We start from the raw sequence: 26,757 nt of genomic DNA, 5'->3' as shown, positions 1-26,757 counted from the left end.
AGGTCAGTGTAGTTGGTACACGTTCTCCACTTTCCATTCAGCTTTTTCACCAGAACCACGTTGGCTAGCCAAGTCGTGTACGTGACTTCCCTTATGAACTTAGCCTGTAAAAACTTTTTCACCTCGGCATTCGCGGCCTTTCGCTTCTCATCCCTCATTTTTCTCTTCTTTTGCGCGACGGGTCGCGCGTCTCGGCATACGGCTAATCGGTGGCATAAGAATTTGGGATCTATTCCCGGCATGTCAGATGCCGTCCACGCAAAGAGGTCTCGGTTATCCCTGACTACACACTTGACTTGGCTTGAGTCGACTTCGCTCAACTGAGATCCCATGTTTGTGACTTGTTCGGGTGTTCTGCCTAACTGAAAAGGCTTAAGGTCTTCGGCCGGCTCGATTCTTTTTTCTTCACCCAGCCGAGGATCGAGGTCAATGTCTTCCGTCGTCTGCTGCCCTACTGCATGCACACCCTTTGTCTTTGGGGAGTCGGCCAGTGGTTGTACCTTAAGACTAGAGAGATAGCATTCTCGTGCTATTTTTTGATCGGCATGCACAATTATCACTTGTCCATCTCTCGACAGAAACTTCATGCACAGGTGGGGGGTCGAGACAATCGCCCCGAGGGCATTAATGGAGGGTCGACCCAATAGGATGTTGTACGACGTGTTCGCGTGCACCACAATGTATCGGATTTTAATCTCTCGGGAAGGCTTTTGATCGAATCCGAATCGGGTGTACAGGTCGATGCACCCTCTCGTCATCACTCTTTCGCCTAAGAAAATTACCAGTGGCTCGTGGTACAGTTCTAGGCTCTCCTCAGGAATTCTGAGATGTACAAATGTATTCCAGTACAAAATGTCGGCTGAGCTCCCCTGGTCGACCAATGTTTTCTTCACAATGCAGTTGAGCATTTCGACCGAGATCACCATAGGGTCATCCTGAACGAGGTCGACACCGCGGAAATCCTGGTCAGAAAAAGTTATAGGCGGCATCCTCGGCAATTTCGGTTGGTTCACGTTGTTAACTGATCGGATGGCGAGGAGGTGTCGCTTTCTGGCCGAAGAGGTGGATCCGCCTCCGGTGAAGCCTCTAGCTATTATGTTGATTATCTTCCTCGGTCGATCCTGGTCTTCTCGGGAACTTCGTGAGCGATCTCTCCTTTCGGTTGATCGGGACTTATGGCGTCGGTCTGTCGGCTGCGGCGCTTCTCGAGGGTGTTGATCCCTCCCTCGTGCTCGGTGGTCCTGCGTCGTTACAAAGTTTCCAAGGTGGCCTTGTTTGATAAGGTCCTCAAGTTTGTCCTTTAATGTCAAGCACTCTTCTGTCGAGTGCCCCCGATTTCGGTGAAATCCGCATGCCTTAGCCTTGTCGGCCCTAGGAGGCGTGTTCACCCTCTTGGGCATCATCAATATCTCAGATGCGAGAGCCTGCTCCAGTACCTTAGCTCTGCTCGCATTAAGGGGAGTATACGCTGTGTAGCGCGGTCCCCTCAGTGGTCTAGCATTCAAGGACTCGGCATTCGCCTTTTTCATTGGCTCTCGACCTGGCTCTTTTCGGCCGTAGCCCTCTTCGGCTCTGGCTTGGTTTCGGGTTTCTGCCAATTCCTCCATTTGCATGTATTTCTCAGCTCGCCATCGAGGTCATTCATATCAACAGGTGACTTTTTGCATAAACTGTTCACGAATGGTCCCGGTCTGAGGGTCGTGCTCAGTCGGTCCAATGCCACGGCAGGATTAAGATCGCCAATCTCCATTGCAATCTTGTTGAATCGATCCATGAAGTTTCTCAGGCTTTCCTTCTTTTCTTGACGGACCCCCTCCAAGGCTAACGAGGTCGTCTTGTACGGCTTACTCGTCGCGAACTGTAGGGCGAACTGGGACGACAATTTGCTGAACGAGTCAATGGAGGCACTCGGAAATCTCGTAAACCAATTCAAAGCTCTTCCTTTCAGCGACGTAGGGAATATTCAGCACAAAACCGAGTCGTCCTGAGTGGATAGGGTCGCTTGAGTTAAGAAGACGTCCAGGTGTTCCTCGGGGTCGGAGGACCCATCGTACTTCTCGATCGGCATACTTTTCCAGTGGTCCATCAGGGTTGCCTCCATTATTCTTTGGGAAAAAGGGTGCCTTAAGGAGTGAGTGGCGGTGTCGATCCTGTTAGCTATCAAAGAGGTGACCGGTGCTCGGGTTACATGGTCGGTTGGTGCATGATATGCTGACTCCTCTAGGAGGGTGGGAGTTGATGGCACGTATGTCTGGTTAAGGCTTCGAAGCTCGGCATTCTGCCGGCGTAGTTCGGCCAACTCCCTGGCGTCGGCTTCTCTCTGCCTTCGGATAGCGGCCATTTCCTCTCGCAATGCACGCAAGTCATTTTGGAGGTCGGGTCGGTCTTGGTTAGAGTTCGGCCGGACCTCTTGTATCACAGGTTCCTGTTCGGTTTGGGGCATTCCGTACGGATAACGTTCTTGGTTGGTCATAACGGGGTTGCTTTCGGAATTGGGGATCGGTTGGGTCGTCGTTGACTGTCCTTTCCGGGTTACTACCATGCCTCGGTCTCAATTGTAGAGTTATATGGGGCTGAAAATGTCTCTTCGACCCCACGGTGGGCGCCAAATGTTCCTGTGTTAGGACACACTCAAATTATCCTAGCTGAGTCGGGTCGGGTCTCGGTCTTCTCGTTCTGATCCGGGTAGTCTGAAGCGATGTGGGGGGTGCCTGCAAAGACACTCCGACGCTCAAGTTAGTGCTCGGCGTAATAAATGCGGTAGTTGAAAGTTGGTTACATACCTCGTTGGAGCTCTATTTATAGATGTTCGTATTGGGCCGTGATTAAGGATTGGGCCCCAAAAAATTAGGGGGCTAATTCGATGCGTTATGTTAATTAATCTCTCCGTAATCAACCTGGCAGAGGCGCTGAGCTTGGCCGACCACACCGACGCATTTCACCCGCCTGAGTATGGTCGGTGGAGTCGGGTATTCGGACTAATTATATTACAGTTCGGGTATTTGGCATAGTCGGCTACCGTACGGGGTTCGGGTTGTTCGGCCTAGTCAGCTACCATACTGTATAAATGTGATTATTTGAATATTATCTACTAAAAGGTAATAATTTAATAAATAATGCTTTTATAAAGTATTTAGTAATTTTATATGTACAATTAAAAGTGATTTTTATTTTCAATGATTAAAAGAATATATATATATATATATATATATATATATATATATATATATAATTTTTTAAAAAAATTGTTTTTAAAATTTCTACATATTAAAAATCTATAGTATTTTTTCAAGCTTTAAAGAACTCTTATATCACAAAAGAAAGATCAACCAGTATTCATGCAACCAATTTGAATTGAGTCTAGAGACTCACGTCGCTTAATTAAATGGTTGAAGTTTAAGTTTTATCTCAAAGAGATTATGCTTCACCCAGTTAGTTAAAGATGATATAAGTGGATACAATTGATACATAGAGGTTAATTTATTTAAAGAAAATTATATTCGCAGCTCTTATATTTTTTAATATTACAATTGATATTCCTTCCTAATTTAGATCTATAGTAAAATTTTTTAAAAATTGAACAAATGTTACGTTGACCTTCCTTTATCCCAAAGATGTGTGTGCACATAATTTTTAATGAATTTTCTCTCCCTAAAATGCCCTCATATTTTTCAATTGCACCACCCACCTCTCCCTCACCTCCTTAACCGGAGCATGGCCTCACGCGCTTCGTCCTCAGCAACCATTCCGTGTAGGTCTGCTTGTCGATGAGGGCGACACTCATCCATGTCTGGATGTTGCTCATCTAGAAGTGGAAAAGAGAGACGAGGTTGTGGGTAGCCATGGTGTGGTTAAGGTGGTGGAGAGCAAGTTAGAGAGGTAGAGCTGAATGGAGCAATAAAGATGAGGGCATTTTAGGTAGAAATGTTTTTATTAAAAGTTATATACAAGCCCATGATTATGTAATATAAGTTTATTATTGATTTTTTACAATAAATAAATTTATTATTGTTTTTTATAAGATTTGTAAAGAAAAAAATATTATTATAAATATTTTCTATATTTATATTTATATAATATTTCATCTTTTTTTTAATTCAAATTCAAAAATATAAGATTTAAGTAAATAACCTTTTAAAAAGTTAATAATTAAAGATAATATATCTAAATAAATATTTTTTATAACTAAATTATAAAACAGTCTATTTCAATATTTTATCAAATTAATAAATTGATAATAAACAATATACATATATTCATTATTTTCAAATATGTAAGCTAAATTTTTTTATTAATTGTTGTTTAAAATTAATATTAATAAAAAAAATTATTGTTTTTCTTATTAATGAACATAAATTTCAATTAATAATAATTATTAGGTTTTTTGCAAAAGAAATTTTTTAATAATAATTTATAATTAACATTAATATTAATTACTATAATATTTTTTATTTTTTTAAAACGGAGAATTTAATCAAATTAAATTTTTAAATAGTAAATTAATGATCAAATATTTTAATCTATAATTAATATTAATTAATATTGCTTCATTTTTATTTATAATTATAATTAATTTATTTGTAAGTGAAAATTTAAAAAAATTTAATCGCTTAATTAATAAAATCATTAATTCATAATATTAAACATAATTTTGAATTATCACACATTATAGTTTTCATGAAAAAAAATGTTTTTATTTTTTTGTATTTTATTATTTTATATGAACAATTTAATTAAATTTATCTCTTAATTATTAGTTAATATTATTATTTATATAATTATTAATTTACTAATTAAATACAATTTGAAGGTATTTGTTACTCAATGCAAATATACAAGGACAATAAAAATAATATTATAGATAAAAATGTGTGACAAATTGAGAATAGTGAAAAAAAATGAAAAAATTAGTACCTTCTATTTTTGACAAAAATTATTATGTGAGATGAAAATTAAACAAAGAGTGTAGGAAATAAGTTAGATAAAATCTATCCTTCAAAAAAAAAGTTAGATATATATATATATATATATATATATATATATATATATAGAGAGAGAGAGAGAGAGAGAGAGAGAGAAGGGGGGTTGAGAAGAAGAAAAAAAGGAAGAAAAAAGTAGTAGCTTTTATTTTTGACAAAAATTGTCATGTAAAATGAAAAATAAACAAAGAAAGTGAGAGATGAATTAGATAAAACGTAAATATGTAATATAAAATATAAAGGAGAAAAAAAAAAGGAAGAAGAGTAGTACATTTCATTTCTGACAAAGATTGTCATGTGATATGAAAATTAAATAAAGAGGATAAGAAATATATTAGATAAAACATAAATATATAATATAAAGGAGAAGAAAAAAGAAGAGAAAAAAGTAGTACCATAATGAAATAAAAATTAGACAATAGAGAAATCAAAGGAAGAAAAAAAAAGGAGAGAAAAAGGTAATACATTTGTATGACGATGATGATGAAATAAAAACTAGACAATAAAAAAATAAGAATTAGATTAAATAAAACGTGGAGAGATGTAATATATAAAAAGTAAAGGAAAAATAGAAATTTAGAGAGTTTAGCACATAGACAAATATGCTGACATAACACCATGTAAAATTAGTTTTATAATAATGTATTGACGTAATATGTAACTCAACTTTTATATATAAATAAAAGATAGATAGGTCTAAATTATGAAAAGGTATCGAATGCAATCTTTAAAAGAAATAATACAAGAAAGATAAATGTAATTTACTCATTTATTTATGGCCTGTATCTTTTCTAATTTTTAGATCAAACTTAGGGAATCAAGGAAAAAAATAGAATATTTTTATTTCAGCTATTATGATCTTAATTCAGAAGATTTCCCCTCAATAATCAAGGTCATACTGATACAGTAGGAATTGGTGCATCATTGAAAAATAAATGAAACATAAACAAAAATATTTAAGTTAAACTACAGTTTTAGTCCTTTTTATTTTTATCAACATATAATATTGGTCTCTCTATTTTAAAATGGACATTTAGTCCTTTTAATTTTAAAAATACAAAATTTTATTTTCATTAAATTAATATCTATTAATCTAAAAGTTTAACATTTTTTCATACTTAAATTTATTCTGACTTATTATATATATCACTAAATATCACATTACTTAAGTAATGATATATGTTATCAAACAATATCAAAATTTAATGATCAACAAATATCAAATAGATAATAGAGCCAAAATTTCATATTTTTAAAAATAAAATAACTAAATATTTCTATTTTAAAATAGAAAGATTAAAAATTATGGATTGACATATTAAAATAAAAGGATAAAAATATAATTTAATCAAGTATTTAATATAAAACATATAAAGTTGACCAATAGCCATGATTTTGTAAATCATTAACAAGTCTTTTTAGTGACAATTATCATTGTTAAAAATGAATTGAAGCAAATTTTAGTCTAGCTAGTCAGATGGAATAGATTTAGCTAGCCATCACGATCAAGATGTCAAAGGCTAGTTATGTACAGTGGCATGGATGTAGAGTCTTGAACCACACGAAGAGGAGCACTACATCACCAACCAGTGGCCCTTCGAAATTGAGGGACAGCTCCAATTATTAAACCATTGACCTGAACCTGAATAGATAATAGTAAACGAGCGAGGATGAGGAATTATTCTTGTAATAAGATTTCCAAAAGGATAACGATATATAGCTGTAAAGGCTTTTAACAAAGAAAATTTGGTGGGGAAACATGTGCACTATATTTATTCTCATCAACAAAATAGATAACCACAACGAGTGGGTATTTGATCCTTTCAACGTAAATATTAGTCCATCCTATATGCATGGTCCCCAAGATCAATAATATTCTGTTTTTAGGTATACCTTGTGGAAAACAGGTCCCCACCATTAGTTTTACCCTTTCTCTTTCCGACCTTATCTGATACAAGTAGTCAAGTACTAGGAATACATGCCTAAGCTAATGCATTCTCATCTACTATCTACATAATAAAAAGATATTCATTAATTGTTTTCATAAAAATAATAATTCACCTATAAGTATCATCTACATACTTTAAGGATTAAGAGGATGAATGGGATACCGATCCAATGGTTGATGGTGTGCCTTGAGTTTAATGCTGCTGTATGTTTCATAAACCTTGGCCATTTTGCACCTGTAAAATTCAAGAATGTAAGATTATAATTCCCCATCACGGAGAGGGTAAATGCGCTAGAGTTATTTATAATAATCTCATCTTGTATAATCATAATATTCTTTATATCATTTTCCTCCAAGTGAAAATTAAGCAGATAGAGCAGTGCATAAGTCATCAACCATAACATTATTCCACCCAACTGTAGTCTGTAAGGAATACAATTTAATATTTCAGAAAATAAAAAAAAATAAATAAATAAATAAAAAAAAAACATCACTTGTTTACAAAGCATGTTGGTCGGTATAACACTAAAGTCACATTTGAAAGAAGGATATATGTGTTGTGCACAAAGTGTGTGGGTATCCTCCAAAGTCCTACATCATGTAGTTTGAAGAAGGGAAGTGGTAGACTACTACTATAAATAAGGGGTGATAGCTTTGGGTCTACTTACCACAACAACATTGGTTCCAATGGGTGTATTGGGGACTTGGGTAGTTGTGTGTCATGAGAGGATTTCCAAGTTTTGCCAGAAAACTTGTGTATGAATGTTTCCAAGTTTTTCCAGAAAACTTGTGAATGAGAGGGTTTGCAATTTTGTCCTTGTAAAAATTGTAAGTGGAGAGAAATAAAATAATTTGCAGAGTGTGTTTGTGGATGTAGGCAAGAAGTGTCGAACCACGTTAATTTCTGAGTTTGTTTTTGTTTCTCTATTTTTGTGTGTGTGCTTCTGTTGTTTGAAGGCTTTTTTTCCCAACAGTGGTATCAGAGCCGATGGTTTCATCGGGTGACCGGTTCGATGGTGGAGCAGTGTACCAGGGAGGAAGAGAAGCAGTGTACCGAGGAGGTCATATGGAGAAGGGTTTCCAAGTTTCGCCAGAAAAACTTGTGAGAAGGAGGGTTTCCAAGTTTCGCCATAAAACTTGTGAGAAGGAAGGTTTCCAAGTTTTGCCATAAAACTTGTGAGGATGATGGTTTTCAAGTTTCGCCAGAAAAACTTATGAGGAGTGGTTTTCAAGTTTCGCCAGAAAAACTTGTGAGAAGGGGTTTCCAAGTTTTGCCAGAAAAACTTGTGAGGAGTGTTTTCAAGTTTCGCCAGAAAAACTTGTGAGAAGGATGGTTTTCAAGTTTCGCCAGAAAAACTTGTGAGAAGGGGTTTCCAAGTTTTGCCAGAAAAACTTGTGAGAAGGGATTTTCAAGTTTCGCCAGAAAAACTTGTGAAGAGATGGTTTTCAAGTTTCGCCATAAAATTTGTGAAGAGATGAGTCTCCAAGTTTCGCCAGAAAAACTTGTGAGAAGGGGTTTTCAAGTTTGCCAGAAAAACTTGTGAAGGAGGGTTTCCAAGCTTCGCCAGAAAACTTGTGAATGATGATGGATTAATGTGAGACTTTGGATGAAGGGAGGATATGTTGTGCCCAAAGTGTGTGGGTATCCTCCAAAGTCCCACATCGGGTAGTTGTGTTGTGCCCAAAGTGAGTGGGTATCCTCCAAAGTCCCACATCATGTAGTTTGAAGAAGGGAAGTGGTAGACTACTACTATAAATAAGGGGTGATAGTTTTGGGTCTACTTACCACAACAACATTGGTTCCAATGGGTGTATTGGGGACTTGGGTAGTTGTGTGTCATGAGAGGGTTTCCAAGTTTTGCCAGAAAACTTGTGTATGAAGGTTTCCAAGTTTTTCTAGAAAACTTGTGAATGAGAGGGTTTGCAATTTTGTCCTTGTAAAAATTGTAAATGGAGAGAAATAAAATAATTTGCAGAGTGTATTTGTGGATGTAGGCAAGAAGTACCGAACTACGTTAATTTCTGAGTTTGTTTTTGTTTCTCTATTTGTGTGTGTGTGCTTCCGCTGGTTGAAGACTTCTTTTCCCAATAATATGAAACCTTAGACTTATATGATCTCGGGAGAAATCCACGTACCTTCGAATAAAATGGAATAGTTTTGATAATAATCTTGAATTAGAATTTGTATAAAGCCAACAATCTGTGATGAAAGAGCCTCAAAGGATTATTCAGAAATTCGTATAACATTTCTAATTATCCGACCTTTGCTTTTTGCCTACCAGCATTGTATATTTGGTGCGTTTTTGGTTTCATGCACGTTGAATTATTTTAAAATACAAGCTAATGTAGTTTCAAATAAATTTTCCCATGGTTAGGTTGAAAATTTGATTATGGATTTAGAATTAGTATTGACTTAAAGCGATTTCTGATATTTTTTGTATTTGATCAAAAGTTTTATGTTGAGTTTTACTACCTTAATTTGCTTTTAATTCAAACATAAATCACTGTTGCTTCAAAATTAATTTAAACCAAAATCAAGTCACTGAATAAAACTCTGCAGGGAACAAGAGAGGTGAGAACAAAACGAAGCTATAACAATGATTGTTAGCAAGCTTAGCAAGTGAATTCCGAAAAATATATAATATAAACGTTTATTTGGGATCCTAATTTAAAATGTGTTTCTTGTTCACATTCTCTTATAAGTTATACGTACACTTGTACATCTCTTATCGTTTTATCTCGGAACTTGCTCTTTGTGTTCAGATTCTTGGAACCATTTCGAGCCCAAGCCCACAATTTTGCAACTAACAGCTGTCCCAAATTGCCACCACCTAAGTGCTTTTAACCACGTGGTCCATATTCCCTTCTTCTTTCTTCATCTTTTCCGTAGTGATTTTGATGACTCAAGCATGAAGCAACACTAACTAGGAACAGGAGCATGTGATCACACTATCATTTTCATATCTACTGTGGTTTAAAATTATTATTCTTTGTCATAAAATTCTACGTTTGTGTTTGTGGAAAGTGAAAATAATGAGCTTTTGTGAGTGGTTTAAATTATGGGAATGCAAAAATTTCTTACTCGGTGTTTCTGTCATCTATTTTTTAGTGTTTTATAGGTTAAAAACTTAAAATGAAATTTATTTGTCTAAGCATTTAATTTGGAATTGCTGCATGGTGACAGCGTGTTTTGAATCTGACATGGGGTCTATACGAGCAAATTATGCTACCTGGAGTACAACTTCTTATAGAACTTGGTACTCAATCTTTTTCTAAGAAACGAATTTTTTAATGTTCTGCACTTATCAATTCAGTAGACATGTACAGTATGTTACAATAGTTAAATGATTTAGCTTAATCTGTGTTTAGTTGTCAGCTTTATTAATTTTTATAGTCATGTTATGAATCACATATTTAAGAATTCTTGATCCATAATCTATATACTCTGTCCAGCAGTTAAAAGTCATGAAACATTTGCTCCATAACATATCTGACATGATGGAATCAACAGTTCTAAAGTTGACTCATGCGGCAATGGGAATTTTTTTATTTTATTTTTATGAAAAGAAACAAACAAAGAGAATTACATGTAATGCAAAATAAAATTTGGAGAACTTCTTCATTTAACAAATGATGAACTAATTATGGCTTCCTATTTGACCAATCCATTAGTAACAATATTGCTCTTTTTAGGAATATTTTTTCAATACACCAGTCAATCATGAATCAAGTATTTTTTAATATTGACTATAATATTTGCATGCTTATGTCAAGAAAAGTCATATTACCAGTGCTTACGAATGATAGAGATAACGGTTACACAATCTGACTTACAAAGGAGAAATTTAAATCCCTCTTTCCAACATAAATGCAACCCCGCCTCCAAAGCAAGAAGTTTTGCATATAAGGAGTCTCCTCCTTCAAACGAGTTCACAAATCCTCATTTCCATCTACCAACATCATCCCTCACCACTCCACCAATCCCTATCACTCGAGAATTCTCTAGCCAACTCCCATCAACAATTAACTTGATAAAAAATATAATCTGGTGGGCTCCATTTGTCATGTTGTTTCCAAAGAGACTTTGACATCAAATAGAGTGTATTATGTGATATATCTAATGCTATCTGTTTCACAACATAGTTCACAATCCACGATCGATTTGTCTCAAAGACCATATGGTTCTAAAAACACCAAATCAATCATGCCCCAACTGCTAACCTCGCTACATCTGAATGTTTAACCAAGTTCTTGAGTCATAATAGATAACTCATAACAGAGAAAAAAGAGGATGAAATATTTCTTATCTGCATCCAAATTTCTATCAAATGAGGATAGTCACGCACAACATATAGTATAGATTCCATCCCGTGTAAATTACTTTGCAGTCAAACCTCATTAACTTGAAGGGCATTATGCAAACCCTACCAAAGAAAGAAGTTCATCTTCTCTAGTATAGACAACTTCCAAAGACATTTTCATTATGATGTTTTCGTAATTTGTCCCTACATGCATAATGATTGGAATCTCGTTATTGTAGTATAGCTAAGGGATGTGTCACCCATCCAGTTAAACATGCCAATCCCTGTCGGATTCAAAGGTATATGCACCTGTAAAATGTGATTAGCCACCTCCTGAGGGAATTTCAAGAACCCTCGTACCAACATTCAACAACTTTGCTCTCAGAATCGCTTATGTAGGTAACTAGCTAACATAGTGGTCTCACTCCCAACCAATCTTCATACCAAAAAAAGGAGCTCCCTCAAGACAAGGAGCAAAGTCATCTTAAAGAAATGGTAATGCTTTAAGAATGCATGCCCAAACATAGGATTGCCCACATTGTTCTACCCTAGCCAACACCGAGTGACCTCTCAAATATTTATCCCACAGGACCTACGCCTAAGGCTTATGTGGTGAACTCAATAGCTCCTAGATCAACTTACCAAGAAGGGCTTTGTTCACCAATTATGATTCTCATATGTTTAATCCACCACGCACAAACGGTTGAGTGACCATAGACCATCCCACCAAAGACCAAAACTGGGAGTTATAATCTTTCACCCACAACATCGATCGACAGGCATTGTTAATAATGTTGCAGATACCTTGTGGAAACCACAAACATTGCATACCATAAACAAGAATTGAGGTTAAATGTGAACTTGATGAGATATAACTTACCAGCTTTGTTCAATAACCGTCCTTTCTAGACGGTTAATCTATCATTCACACAATCCACATGTTGAAAACCCTGCAACTTAGCCCTTCCATGAATCATTGGCATAGCTGAATACATTCCCCATTGTAATGCTTATCGTGCATATTTAAAATTTGTAGGAACCTCTATATTCTCATGCTTCCCACCCTCTTAGACATCATAAATTTAGACTTGTCACAATTTACCTTCATACCCAACGCAACATAGAAGTCCTCCAAGGTTGAAGCTACCAGTTGCACCTATTATTCCATGGCACGATAGAATAATAAAATATCATCCGCAAACAACAAATGAGACAAAGGTGGGCCTCCCCGTGATATTTGAATAGCTTTCCAAGACCCTTCTTTATTTAGCTCATGGATGTAAAGAACAAGTCTCTCAATGCGGAGCACAAAAAGATACGAGGAGGGAGGATCCCCTTGCCTAAGACCCTAAGAAGGTTAAAAGGTTTGTAACTTTCCTCCATTCCAAAGACAGCTCAGAGTTTTCAACTCCCCACATGATTAGTTGGATGATATGAGCAGGAAAACCAAATCTATATGTAGGGTAGCCTGAAGAAAATCCTAACTCACTTTTTCATATGCATTCTCAAGGTCAATTTTCAATGTCATAGTTCTTGTAGCAATTTTATCCTTTGATATAAAATGAAGATATCCTTGGTATGAAACTTCCTTGAAAAGGTCTAATGATATCATGGAGGTAAGGACACAATCATGTCACTATCACTTTCGATAGAACCTTATACGCCACATTACACAAATTGATAGGCAAAAGTCTTGAAGGTTAGACAGGTTGTCTATCTTTTAGATGAGCACGATTAACGTTTCAAAAAGATATCCATTTGAGAAGCCATGCAAATGTTTCTCACATTGTCCTCCAAAGTTTGTCACCCACAATGTGTTAGTATTGTTTATAATAGAAGGGTTGAAATCTGTCAGCCCAAGCGCCTTAAAGGATTTTATGCTGATAACAGCCTTTCTAACCTTTTCTTTAGATACCAGAGCCAAAAAAAGTAGTTATAGCCTCTTCTCCCAAAATCAGAGGAACACCAAGATGCATGTCCACAAAATCACCATGTGATTCCTACCTGAAAAGCTCCTAATAGAAGCAAAAAGCTTCGTTACTAAGGACATTCGAATATATATGCCACATGCCATCCAATATAAACAAGCCCTAAATCTTGTTTCTTCTTCTTCGAGCAAAGGTTTGAGCATGGAAATAGCTAATATTCCTATCACCAAACCTCACCCTCATTTCTCTAAACTATTGAAATAACAAAAATTCTTTTTGTAATAAAACCTCATCCAACTTAGCTTGGAGAGTACCTTCCAATTGAGAAAAGCTCTCAAACTCCTTTTTCTCGAGCTCCAGCTGAACCACTATAGTTTTTTTTGTTGTTGTAATATTGTCAAACACACAAGTTTTAAACTCTAGTGCATTAGTACTGACAGCTATCAATTCGTAAGTAAAGGTAGGGTGCTCCTAATCCAAGCTTCTTGATCCATGCATAAGGGGTTGAGAAGGTGGTCTATGAAGCTTGGAAATGGAATGGATGATCCCTTCACTTATCTTTCAAACCACCACACCACATAAGGATGGGGCAATGATCCAAATAAGCCCAACACAAAACCTTTGCAAAAGCTTCTAGAACGAGAGACTATCATGATGTGTCGCAAACCACTCTATCAAGCCTTTTAACCATCTACACCTAGTTGCTTTGATACTAGGTATATCTAAGACCTTTAGAGACAAGGTTTATCAAGGAACAATCATTCACAACCTAAACCAACTGGTATGACGTCGTTGAAATCTCCTAGTATATACTATCCAAGGCACCACTTGCTGGCTTCTAAGACTCTTGACATGATCCCACACCTCTATTCTCTTATTAAAGCTAGGACTTGCATACACAATTGTACACACTCACTCCTTACAACTTTGCTTGATTAAAATTATAGATGCTTGAGGGAAAGAAAAAGACTTATGTCGATATTTGACTTTCTTTCTCAACTAGGATCCATATGCCACCAGCATGGCCCTTGACCTCCACACTATGATGCAACTTTTAGTTCAAATTGCTCAAAAATAAGGCAACTAACAAGAACGGGCAATAGGTTTTCAACGCTATAAAAATAAAAGGTTTGTGCAACTTAACCAGCTCACAAACCTTTCTTTTTCCTTTCACATTCATTATGCCTCTAATGCTCCAAAAAATAATATTATGGTTATTTAACATGAAAAACCTGTTAGAGTGGTAACCAAAAACTCTCCTTGAGAGAGCATGTCATCATGAGTTATATCCGTAACCTCGAGATGCCCCTCACGATCATCCCAATTATCATCCTGCACCACACTCTAGACCTTTTCCATAGGATCCTCATCATAAGAGGTATATTGAGTACTCATAACATGCTTGATGGGGACAACAGACTTAAACTTTACAATTCAAGGAGAAATACTTCGAGTAGACCTTGACGTCGGATTAACCTCATCGACGTTAATCACGTCCAAATATATGCATGGATCGCCTATGTCAACATGACCCCGTTTCTTCTCTTTCCTCAGCGCCTCATGCACCCCTTTATTAATCCCAATCCTATTTTCCAACATAATCTAAACATTAGGCCTCACACGATTATTCATATTTTTGGATAATGTTAGGGACTCACCCGTAACAGCTAAGATATTTCCTCCCACGTCTATCTTACTAAAATATTTATCCTTCCCCAATCCATGCATGAATTATGTTGCAAATAATTTGCTTATATTCTATTTTTGTGATTTTTGTTTCACAATCAACCAATCCCCATGTGGTTGCAGCAAATTCACCAAGACATCTAGGATCTCATGATCACTCTTCTCCTTTGTCTTCTCATTAGCACTACCATCTCCGCTCAACATTGACGAACATTCACCTTTTGCCATTGACTCCCTACCCTGGGCACATTTTTCCATCACTGTAGGAGGACTCGTGCACACATAGGCAACATGGCCTACACGTGGTACAAAGTAAATGCAAGCCTTCATATTCTACTTTGTACCATATATTGTTGAGATTAAATCTGCATAACATCGATTTATGGAGGTCAATTTCAATATAAACTTTGGAAAACCTCCATCCAACCATATTAAGGGTGTTAAGATCCACCTTAATAGGTCTTCTTATCGTTAAGGCTAGAGTAAGAATAACGCTCTCGTCATAAAACATCATGCCTAACCCCGAAAAGCAGACCCAGACAAGGGTTTTATCCTCCTCCGTCGCCTTAGATGTCATAAACATTGGTGACCATTGTTTGAAAATCAAGTAATGATCAAAGAGCATCCACAAACCTCCTTACATTGCATGCTTCTTATTGGCATCAAGATCAAATTTCACCATGAAATAGCCATGTGATATATCCATTATCTCAAAAACCCCTGTAATTTCCAAAGCTAGCGTTTGTAGTCTACTACGCATAGTAATGAAACCAATATTTTTCCCCAACAACTTCACTAACAGACATTGTTTCCATGGTTTGCACAGGTTCACAAAGGTTGATTCAACAATAGTGAACTTAAAAAGGAGACGATCATCACCCTCATACTCCAAGGACATAACACACTCTTTAAGGAGATCACATACAAGGACATAATACACTCTTTAAGGAGATCGCATACTGGAGATGATACCGAGGGTCTCCCACAACCTTTTCTTTGAATATTTCACCTGATCGACCAATGTCTCCTCCTACATCTAGAGGCTTCGGCAGCTTCCCAGTATTTCTTGACATAGAGAAAATTCCAACACTCATTCTTTCTAAGAGAAATATAAAATTGGTAACTTTGTTGTACAAATTTAAATGGAATAATTTATTTTATTTTAATTTTATAAATTAAAAATGATGTGAATTCTAAAATTTCACTTAATTATTATTTTCATTTAAGATATTATATATAATTGTTTGGATTGACTATTGCATTTATGATATAGATAATAGATGTATGTTTGGATTAATTTATTTTCAAGTTTTTTTTTATTTTCTTAGAAACTAGTAGAAAAATTATTTTTAAAACATCTCATAAATATGCGTAAATTTAGAAAGTACACTACAAGAATGTTTCGATTTATAGAGTAGGCCAAAAGTCGACTCTAAATCATAAAAACCGATGTAATATTGTCGGTTATTAGTCGATTTTTGGCCACGCTAAATAAGTCGACACAATTTTTTTTGTGTCGGCTAAGCCGTCACTAACAAATTTATTTATTTTAATTTTCTATTGTCGGTTAAGCCGACACTATGTTGACACAAAATTTATTTTATTTTTTTCTTTATCTTCTTTTTCCAGCTTATCATTTATTCGTTCGTATTTTTAACATTCCTGGGACTCAATCCGTGAACCTTGAGATCTTAAGTGAACTTGATAACCAAGTGTACTATAACACATTATGCGTATATAACATTGAAAAAATTATCTTTATCTCTGTCAAAGCACGTATACTATCGAAAAAGCTGACGTTATTTTAAGATGTAACGTCGACTTTTTCGACATTAAATTTAAATTAAGTTTAGTGTCAGAAAAGTTAACGCTATTCTTTAAATATAGTGTCGGCTTTTTCGACACTAATTTAATTCAAAATTTAAATTAAATTAGTGTCAGAAAAGCCGACGCTATATTTAAAGAATAGCGTCGGATAAACTTAAAATAAATCTAAATTAAATATTTTAAGTTTAGCGTTAGAAAAACCAACACTAAACTTAAAATATTTAATTTAAATTTATTTTAAGTTTAGCGTTGGAAAAGCCGACGCTACATCTTAAAATAGATTCGACTTTTCCGACACTATTTACGTCAGTTATTAACCGATGCTTATTTTTCGCCGCTTATTCACCATTTTCTTGTAGTGGGTAGGATATGGGTCTATAAATTAGTACTTAATTTTCCGATCTTTCTAATTTATTGTATTAAATTGGAAAAGGGAACTTTAGTTGAGGAATTATTTTTGTTATGCATTGACTTTAGGAATCATTTGATTTAAGAAAATATTTTTATTTTTAATTTTAGTTACAAAAAGGATATCATTTTTTATTTTGTTGTTTATTTATTTTCCAAATTTTGTATAGAAAATTGTCAAAAATAACTATGACTAAATTATATTTTTAGCCCTTTATCTTTTTTTTATATTTATTTTAGTTATTTATTTGTTAAAATGTTCATTTTAATATTATATCTTTTATATTTAGATTAATTTGATCTTTTTAAAACAATAATAATTTTTAATTTTGTGACATAATTTTGAATTAATTTTCAACAGTTTTAAGACGTGAAACTTATAATAATATATTCAACTATATAAAAACTATAACATTCAATTAACATTTGAATCTATAAGGATTATAAACATAATCAAAATTGTTTGAAAAATATGTCTTATTTTAATTTATGCAATTTTTATTATGTCTATAATTTTTTTTATTTAAGATTTAGTTACATTCAATAATTTTTTATATAAGTGAATTTAATGAAATGAATTTCAAGTCTTGAATGAGTCAAAAAAAATATATAAAATCATGCCTTAAAATTAAAAATTATTATTATTTTAAAAGGACCAAATTGATTCAAATTTAAGAAATAAAAGACAAAATGAATTTTTAAAAAAATAAAAGACTAAAATGAATCTAACAAATAAGATAAAAGACCAAAAATATAATTTAGGGAAAAAAATTATTATATCTTATTTTTATTATTTCCTATATACATACTTTTGAAAATAGAAAATAAAAGAAAAACAAAAATAATTTTCCCGTAACCTTTATAAGAAACCAAAACAGCAATAGTATTGGAAGAGTGAAAATGAAAATCTAACCTGATAGATTTTGTCTTCAACCCTTTATTTTACAATTTCTTGACTAAAGAAAAGCTTCAATGGCCATTAAAAGATCTATAAAGAAAAACATCAAAACATATTACATTCCTTTTTCCAATCTTGTTTTATCAAGATGCATGTGACATTTCTCGAAGGTTACACAGGATAATGAAAAATGATCACATGCTAAAACGACCCCCAATAACTATAACTTGATTTGGTTCTCTTCTGAAGTAGCTTCCAATGACCAAAACCATTCCAAAGTTAACACGCACACACATTTAGTTCTTTGGCCATCCAAATTTGTACATACAACAGTTTTGAAACTTAAGGATCTTAATCTTCTCCCGTCAGATATCATATCATATCCATCCAATAAACTAGTCTTTGGGATTGACAACGCTAGACACAGTCTTTTCCTTCAGTTCTTTTGCAAGCAAGTCTATGGAATTTGAAACTTCAACCCTATATACATAGAACCTAGTAACAAACGCGAAGAAGATGAGGTTGAGGAAGTTTAGCACTGCGAAAAATGCATAGTAGTAATCAAGATGAGACTCGTTCAGGTTGTTCAAAATCCACCCCTTGTGACCATGTTCCTTGGTGACGTGTGACACAGTTGAGAGAAGGAAGGAACTGATGAAATTACCAATGCCTAAGGTAGTTGTGGAGTATGAAGTTCCAATGCTCTTCATGTGTTCAGGGGCTTGATCATAGAAAAACTCAATTTTTGCTACCTCTAAGAATGCATCAGCTGTTCCCATAAGTATAAACTGAGGAAGCAAAATGAATATGCTCAATGGAACCTGCCCTCCACTTTCAACCACCCCATGTTCTCTTGCAACCTTAAGTCTATAGCTTTCAGTCCCAGATGCAATGATCATAATCAATGTGTGGATTACAAGGCCAATTCCCATCCTCTGAAGAAGGGTAATGCCTCTAGGGTTCTTGGTAAACCTTTGCATGATCTTCACAAAGAAACGGTCATAGAGCACAACACACACAAGCAAGGACACAGTAACAAATGCAGCTAAACTTGCTGGGGGAATTTTGAAGCTTCCAATGTGTCTGTCAAGAGTTGTACCTTGCTTTACAAAAAGGGTATTTATCTGAGCCATCATTGTACTAGGAACAAATGTAGCAATCAAGATTGGAATCATCCTTAGCATTTGTTTTGTCTCCTCTACTTGAGTAACAGTGCACAGCATCCATGGACTAGTATTTGAATCTGTTTTGACACATGCCTTATCAAGGAACCTGCATGCACATATATGTGTGATTTTTATTAAGGACATGACAATTGCATTGTGAAACTAAGCTGAGGAGAAGGTAGAGGTTAGAGTTTTGTACCTCAATGTTGGAGTGGAATCAATTCTGTAACTTCCTTTCTTTGCATACTCTTCCTTGTCAAGCTCATATAGCTCTTTAGAGTCACTAGGAATAGGAACTTTGGATTTCCTCAAAGCAGCAACAATGACCCTAGCCATTCTAGTGAAGGTACTCCCTGCAGGCACTTTGTGTCTATAGAAGGGCGTGCCTGCCAAGAATATCATGATTGACACTAAAAGTCCAAGAGTTGGAAGAGCATAGCCAAGAGTCCATCCCACATTGTCTTGGATATACACTAGCACACTGTTTGCAAATAGGGTCCCAAAGAAGATGCTGAACATCCACCAATTGAAGAAGGAGAGCTTGTGTAACTTCTCTTTGGGGTGAAAATCATCAAACTGGTCAGCTCCTATGGTGGAGATGTTTGGCTTGGTTCCTCCAGTTCCCACTGCTAGAGTGTAAAGTGCACCATAAAACACAACTAACTGTAGTGTGGAGGCTTTCTCACATTTTGTCACATCCTTTTCAAAGCATTGAGGTGGCTTCAGGCTAGGAAGGGACACTGCCAGTGTAAGCAGAGACATACCCTGCCATGACCAATGCCAACACAGATTAAACAATCAAGCAACAATACAAAACTAACATGGCAGTTTAAACAGTATGCGTAACCATCAATTTATTGCCCAAAACGTTATCCTACTTATTAACATTTCATAACGTCATTAGTTTAATACTATAATCTACCATATCCTACCCCATAAAAAAGGATATTGAAAGTTCAAGAAACAGTAATTGAACCAGTCATGACAGGATTGACTTTGACTCAGATAACTCTATAATACACACGTGCCTACCACCTACAACCCCCTTCTTCCCTCCCAAAAAAGTAATGTTACAAAAAACTTATCAAAATTAATTAGTTATGTTATTATATAGATTTTTATATACTCACAAAAATTTATCTGAACATATCATAAGATTTATTGAGTACCTTAAAAATACTAAGATTAAAATGAAAATTATTTCATCATTACTTAGTATTACAATTATAAATATATACAAAAGGTATTACAGAAACAGGTGTCTGATTTTCACCTTATATTCTATTATCCATCTTTTATTGCACAAATACTAATTAGACAAATTTGTTTTTGCTACTATACAAGTTGTTAGTTGTCTTTATTGTGTGCTCACCCTCTAGCCCCACAAGCGCAGAGTGTCCCAGTCCGAGACTTGAACTTGATATATAGTTTTGGACTTAGTGTTGTTTACTTGTGTTATGACTAGAGAGGTACAATAACATGATGGCCTATATTGTGATTTGTGGACCTTAAAAAGCACACTTTGGAAGGATGCACACAAAACCATGAAAAGCAAGCTCCACTAGCGTCACAAGTATGAAAAGAATGCCACATGCTTTGAACCAAACTAGACAGTAGATAGTGACCCGGACACTTTCCTACTACCTTTGATGTCTTTTTCTTGGACAACACTGTCATAAGGTCAAATTTTAATATTTTTCCAATATTCATAACAACAGGTCCTATCTAAATCCTATTATGGATTAACTTTAGAAAATTTATAATGAAAAATCAATCTGTAACTTTTCTTGTATACAACTACAAAGTTTACATAATATATTAATCATATTTAATATATTACAAACTTTTACGTGTGTTCTATACTAAACAAACTACAAAGTTTAGAGTTTGAGTCGTCTATCAATTATATTTAATAGGTTTTAACTTCTTAATATATCAAATTAGCAATCAATAAATGTTTTACAACTCATTAAATATCACAGTCACAAAAACAGTGTACTAATTAATTAACCATTCATCCTCAAAAGTCAAGTTCCGAATCACTGGTTGAGCTGCAAGATTCTTTTGTTTGTCTCGTATTACTAATCAATCAAACGCGGGAATTAGTGTATTATTGGTTCACCGATAGCTACTGTCCACTTATCATACTAAAAATATTGTAATAAAAAAAGGCCAAAAAGTCTTTGCACCAAAAGTTGAAGGTTCTAGCCTATTAGCTTCAGTTGATTGGTTGATTCATGACAGATTTTTATGTAGAGTAATCAGCTACTGACATGCAATATATGATATCAAAATACTAAATCATTCAATTAATCTCTTGTACAGAAAATTCATAATACTCTCTGTATAAGTTTTTTTTTCTTATTAATTTACACAAGAGATTCATGTATAACAGAGAAAAATCTTTATTAAAAAAAGTTTATAGACACCTGTATCGTATTATGCATATCTTAGTGTAAGAAATATCTTGTATTTATCAATATATCATTGTATTATTTAATAAAATTGACATATCATATTAATATTAGTATAATTAAAAGTGTTAAATAATACATTAATATAGGATTAAATAGCTGTGTAGAAAAATTTAGGATAATAATGCATCAAAATTAAAGCCATGATAATTAGTATATACTATATACCCTAGCAGTCAAATTCATAGAATCAGACTTACGGTCAAACTATGCGGGCTTAATATATTGAGATAATATATATATATATATATATATATATATATATATATATATATATATATATATATAATATATATATATATGTGTATATCTATATATATATATATATATGATCATTTTAATATTCAGAAGTAGGGTACATTACACCAAGGATCTTGGGTGAGAAGTTTCTAACATGTGGGAGTGGAGTGTTGAAATGTAGTGACAATGCTACCGAGGCAGACAGAGTGTCGTTTGACTTAAATAAATCATTTTATAATTAATATTTAAAAACTTACACTCATCTTGTTCTGCTTCACAATCACGCTAACTTGAAAATAAATTCATATAACACTATAATAGTCAATTCTTTCTTTAACCATTAATAGTTAAATTAATATAATAATAAATGTGAGCTTTATGGATCTTAATAATCAGAGGAAATTAACTTCAAACCTGTACATGTCCCACCTAACAGCCCCTCGTTGCATTTTCAACCTTTCCCCATGTGAGATTAGGAGGGATGAATATTGAATACTCACAAATTAATTAGGTTTATCTAGATATTCTGTATGTTTTCAGTTGTTACCGGGACTAAATTATGTAGCATGTGATTAAAAAAGGATTAAGCTAACAATAATTATTATGATGAGTCAAACTATTTGAATAATGTGTGAACATGTTATTAGATTATTATAAAAAGAGTGACTGAATTCGTATTAAAGTCTTTGTGGGGGCAAAAAGAAAAGGAAAAAATGGTAAGAAAGTTATAGCAGTAGCATAATGAGAGAGAGTTAACTACCGAGAGATAAATAGTGGAGGCTATGACAAAAGTCCAATAGCGGCCAAGGAAAGCGTCAGCAACGTAGGCGCCTACTATGGGTGTCATCCAAATGGTGCCAACCCAATTGGTGACATTGTTTGCAGAGGTCACTGTGCCTTGGTGAAGCTTTGTTGTAAGATACAGGATCAAATTTGATGATATCCCGTAATAAGCCATTCTTTCGAATACCTCGTACACTGCATCAACGTGTAATTCAAAGCTCAATAAGGTTTCTACATGTTTCAGATTATACGAGTCAAACTGTTAAAACTTTAATCAAAAAGTGTTGATTTAATCATCTAGCCACTGTTTGTTGTCTTTATTTTGGTCAATTAAGCTACGCGTACTTAGAAAAACAGGAGGTCCGTAGCCTCGTGGCATGTCAAGCTAATTAAATCATATAATTGTAAGGATCAGTATCAGTGACAACTGACAACTGACAAATGAATCAACATAATTGACTAAAAGCGTGTTAAGTTTGTCGAAAGGTTTTTTTTCAATGCTTTTTTTGTTTGTTTGTAATTAATAGTTGTTAGAACATAAGACCTTAATCACTTCACTTTAACATCAATTTTATAATTTCCTAAGCTAGTAGCAGCTATTAGGCAAGTATTGGGGTCAGAAAAATCATTTGTCTACACTCATTTATATAATTTTTTTATATCAAGATCTTATCCTGAGTTTTATTTTTAGTGCCGATACAAGACAAATTATACAATTTAATTATCATAAATTAGATATATGATATGATGTGAACATTTTAAAACTGTGAAGAAAAAAATAATGTTATCGTACATAATTGTTTACCATATCTACAAGGTTTCGCAATATATAATTGTGTGTAGCATTAATTGGAAGTTTAAGAAGGGCAAGTAATTAAATGCAAGTGCAATTTTTACACGGAAAATGCAAGTTGAGTAACACTAACACTACCTAAACCCGATACTGATCCTAGTTTCATAGAGTTGCAACTTGCAACGCAACACCGCTAAGTTTGAAACACGTGATTTGTTACAAGCTAGTTTACTGAAAACTCATTTAGGATATATTCTGAATAAATATCACGTATTATGTATTCCAGCTAACATACTATATTAGGTTCTCGAAAGTAATAAAAAGGCTTTTGTTCGGTTCTGTTTAGAAGGGATAAAAAAATTGTTTAACTAGTCTTGATTTTTTAACAAAAAGGAAGTATATTGTGTCTCAAAAGGATAGGAATGAGAAGCATGGGTCTGGTCCTACAACTTTAGACATGGAAAAATTGGAATTTGTGGTTCCACGTCTAATTAATCAATATCTTGCACGATTCATAAACACGCCTAATATATGTATCATCTATTATCTCTTATGGTTTCTCATTCTCTCACATCACGAGCCTACCAATGGAGAACCAGTCCGAGAGGGGCATATCCAGCTTCCATGCATTTGGTGACCCATTGAGATGCGGAAAAAGAGCAAATAAAACACGCCATGGACAAGGACATCTTACAAACATTTTCCATTGCCTTGGCTTCTCAAAAATTTCATCCATCATTTGAAAAACATTACTTATTTTTAGGGACCAAAACCCTAATAAGATATTGCTTTTGATGATCCAATTATATATTAATTCTATGAGTTTAATTTTTTTATGTATTATACTATCAATCGATTGGAAGTTATTATTAGTTTAAATATTTTAAGATAATTATTATAGTAGTAAAAAAAATACTATACATGAATTTTTACAATTGGATATCAGTATGAAATCGTATATCATGTATTTATTCTCACTTTAATCAATATGACGCGGAACATAATGTTTATTACGAAAAGGTTAAGGATGTGCGAATATTTTTATTAATTTTATCTATTCAAATTAATTAAGCACACAGCATGTATACAATTACGTGAGTGGATAACACCACGGTAATATAACTTTTTTAATTATTTATTATAAAAATTAATAAATTTACGGCATAAACTTATGATTGAATGATATTTTACACATATATAACCTATTTTTTACATAGGTAAGAATACAAGGGTGATTTAATGATTAAAAAATGTTAGGATTAATTTAATTATGAGAAAGAAATGAGATAGTAATAAATAAATAAATAAATAAATAAAAAGTGTGTGACCAACTCTTTTGTTTTTTTTTTCTGTCATACGAACGAAACCATAGATATTTATGTAAGGAGTGAAGGTGTAGGTACAACATCATTTCTCTGCCCAGCTAAGCAAAGCCCCAATTTGTACCATAAAAATAGGAAATCTCTCCTGAGTTAGTTAAATGCTGAGTGTTGGACAAAGGTGAAAAATGGAAGGAGAAATCAACCAGATGTTGCAGTTGCAGAGAACAGCAAAATATGGTTTAATTGAAGTAGAAAGTTTTGAAAATGAAAGAACAGTCACAAATCAAAAAGAGGTGTGTTGATAAGAGTTAAAATTTTGTTTAGAGTAGCCAGAATGGCTTAATATTCACAAAGTGGTTGAACAAAACAAAGGAATTTATGCATTAAAGAAATAATAAATGTTGAATGAGTGACAGTTTGGGAGACAAGACGAAGAAATTGAAAAGTGTATGTATGAAGTGAGATAAGGAAGTGGCAGTGGCAGTGGCAATTGTTATGAAGGTTCCACGTTTGAGAGAATAACTTTATATGTCTTTAATAATGAAAATGACGAGATATGTAAAAGAGAGGAAAGTTACCAACAACAAAGGAGCAAGCTTTCCAACCACCACTTTTGGATCTAAGAATAGGTTTCCCTTTAATGTTCACAGTTCCATCTTGTGTGTACTCCTCCATGCCCTCTTCCATAGTCATGTTTTACTTTTCTTACTCTATGGAAACGAAGAGTACTTAAGAAGATAGATTTAGTGTGTGGAAGACCAGAAATGAAAGAACTCAATCTGCTACTATGCTTTCATCTGATGAAACTAAACACAATTTATAGACCTCAGACTCTCTGTTATGTGGATACACTTCTACTCCGCATGGGTCCCTGCTCATCACCATTACGTCATTATCTTCTTTTTTTTTATTTTATATTAATAATACTAATAAATGTTTTCAAATAAATTAAGTAAAAATAAATGTCTTACTATAAAAGGTTTTGTTACCAACCCCTGCATCTTCCTGTGTTTCGAAATTGAATAATAAAGGTTGATTGACCAATTTGGGATATTTTTAAAAATTATTTACGTAAATAGAGTTGTTTTGAAATTATTTACATCTTTGGAGTATTTTATAACGATGTTGCTATGACTTATAACGACACTAGTGACACGTGTAATTTTTTTTAACAAGTCATGAACGCTATATTATTAAAGTCGTTGTAACCGATAGCGCTTCAAATAAAGTCGTTATAGCCTATAGCGACACAATTTAAATTTATTTTATTAAAAAACTTATTTGAAAACTGATAAAATAAATGTGGAGAAAAATAGATGTTGAGAAGGAAAAAATAGGAAAAATATTAAAAGATAAAAATAAATGAACCAAAAAAAGTATAAAAAAACGAGAGAAAAAAAAGAAGGATAAAGAAAAAATATTTTAACAAAATTGATAAGATAATTATTGAAAAAATTTTAAAAAAATGAGGTCGCTATGGGTCATAGCGTCACACTGTCACTATGAGTCATAGTACTTCTATTATGCATTAAAAAAATATATAAATGTAATTTTAAAAATATATATAATAAAAAAGAACAAATTATGTGAAGAAAAACTTTGTATAAATAACGGAAATAATAAAAAGAAGTTAAATAAATAAACATTGTTAAAAAATGATAATTTAAATATTAAAAAATAAAAACTATAAAAAAAACAACGGGCCATAGCGATTTAAAGACGCTATGGGCCATAACGACTATGTGTAAAATTAAATTTTAATTTTTAAAATATATTAAAATTAAAAAGAAAAAATAATGTGAAAAAAAATTTGTATAAATAACGAAAATAATAAAAGAATAAAGTATATAAAAAAATTGAGATAAAACAGATAAAAAGAAAAGAAGTAGAAAATCAAAAATTTTAACAAAAATGTAAACTGATGGAAAAAAATTGTTAAAAAATATATTTAAAATATATAGATTAAAATGAATTATTTAAATGAAGGAATAAAGTGAAAAAAGA

The 26,757-nt window shown here is 33.7% G+C and overlaps 1 protein-coding gene across 1 annotated transcript; it reads right to left on the bottom strand.

Annotated features, from left to right (window-relative positions):
* Positions 1-17,978: 17,978 nt before the first annotated feature.
* LOC109815688 (protein NRT1/ PTR FAMILY 5.2) lies at positions 17,979-25,559 on the bottom strand. The gene is made up of 4 exons (XM_020380476.3): positions 25,332-25,559; positions 22,616-22,833; positions 19,341-19,906; positions 17,979-19,247 (listed from the first exon to the last, which is right to left on the bottom strand). Exons 1-4 carry the CDS (start codon positions 25,444-25,446, stop codon positions 18,371-18,373), a joined length of 1,776 nt encoding a protein of 591 aa, XP_020236065.1. The 5' UTR covers positions 25,447-25,559; the 3' UTR covers positions 17,979-18,370.
* Between the last annotated feature and the right edge of the window lie 1,198 nt (positions 25,560-26,757).

The sequence above is a fragment of the Cajanus cajan genome, chromosome 7 (genome assembly GCF_000230855.2).
Source record: "Cajanus cajan strain Asha chromosome 7, NIPB_CcT2T_4, whole genome shotgun sequence".
NCBI classification, from domain to species: domain Eukaryota; kingdom Viridiplantae; phylum Streptophyta; class Magnoliopsida; order Fabales; family Fabaceae; genus Cajanus; species Cajanus cajan.
Note: the sequence above shows the minus strand (reverse complement) of the source record. Positions and strands in the feature narration are given on the sequence as shown.

Coding starts and splice junctions, on each gene's coding strand:
- LOC109815688 (XM_020380476.3), bottom strand. CDS start 25,446: ATGACTATGGAAGAGGGCATGGAGGAGTACACACAAGATGGAACTGTG. Junction 22,834..25,331: donor AGCTTGCTCCTTTGTTGTTG/GTAACTTTCCTC, acceptor ACGTTGATGCAG/TGTACGAGGTATTCGAAAGA. Junction 19,248..19,340: donor GATTCCACTCCAACATTGAG/GTACAAAACTCT, acceptor ATGTGCATGCAG/GTTCCTTGATAAGGCATGTG.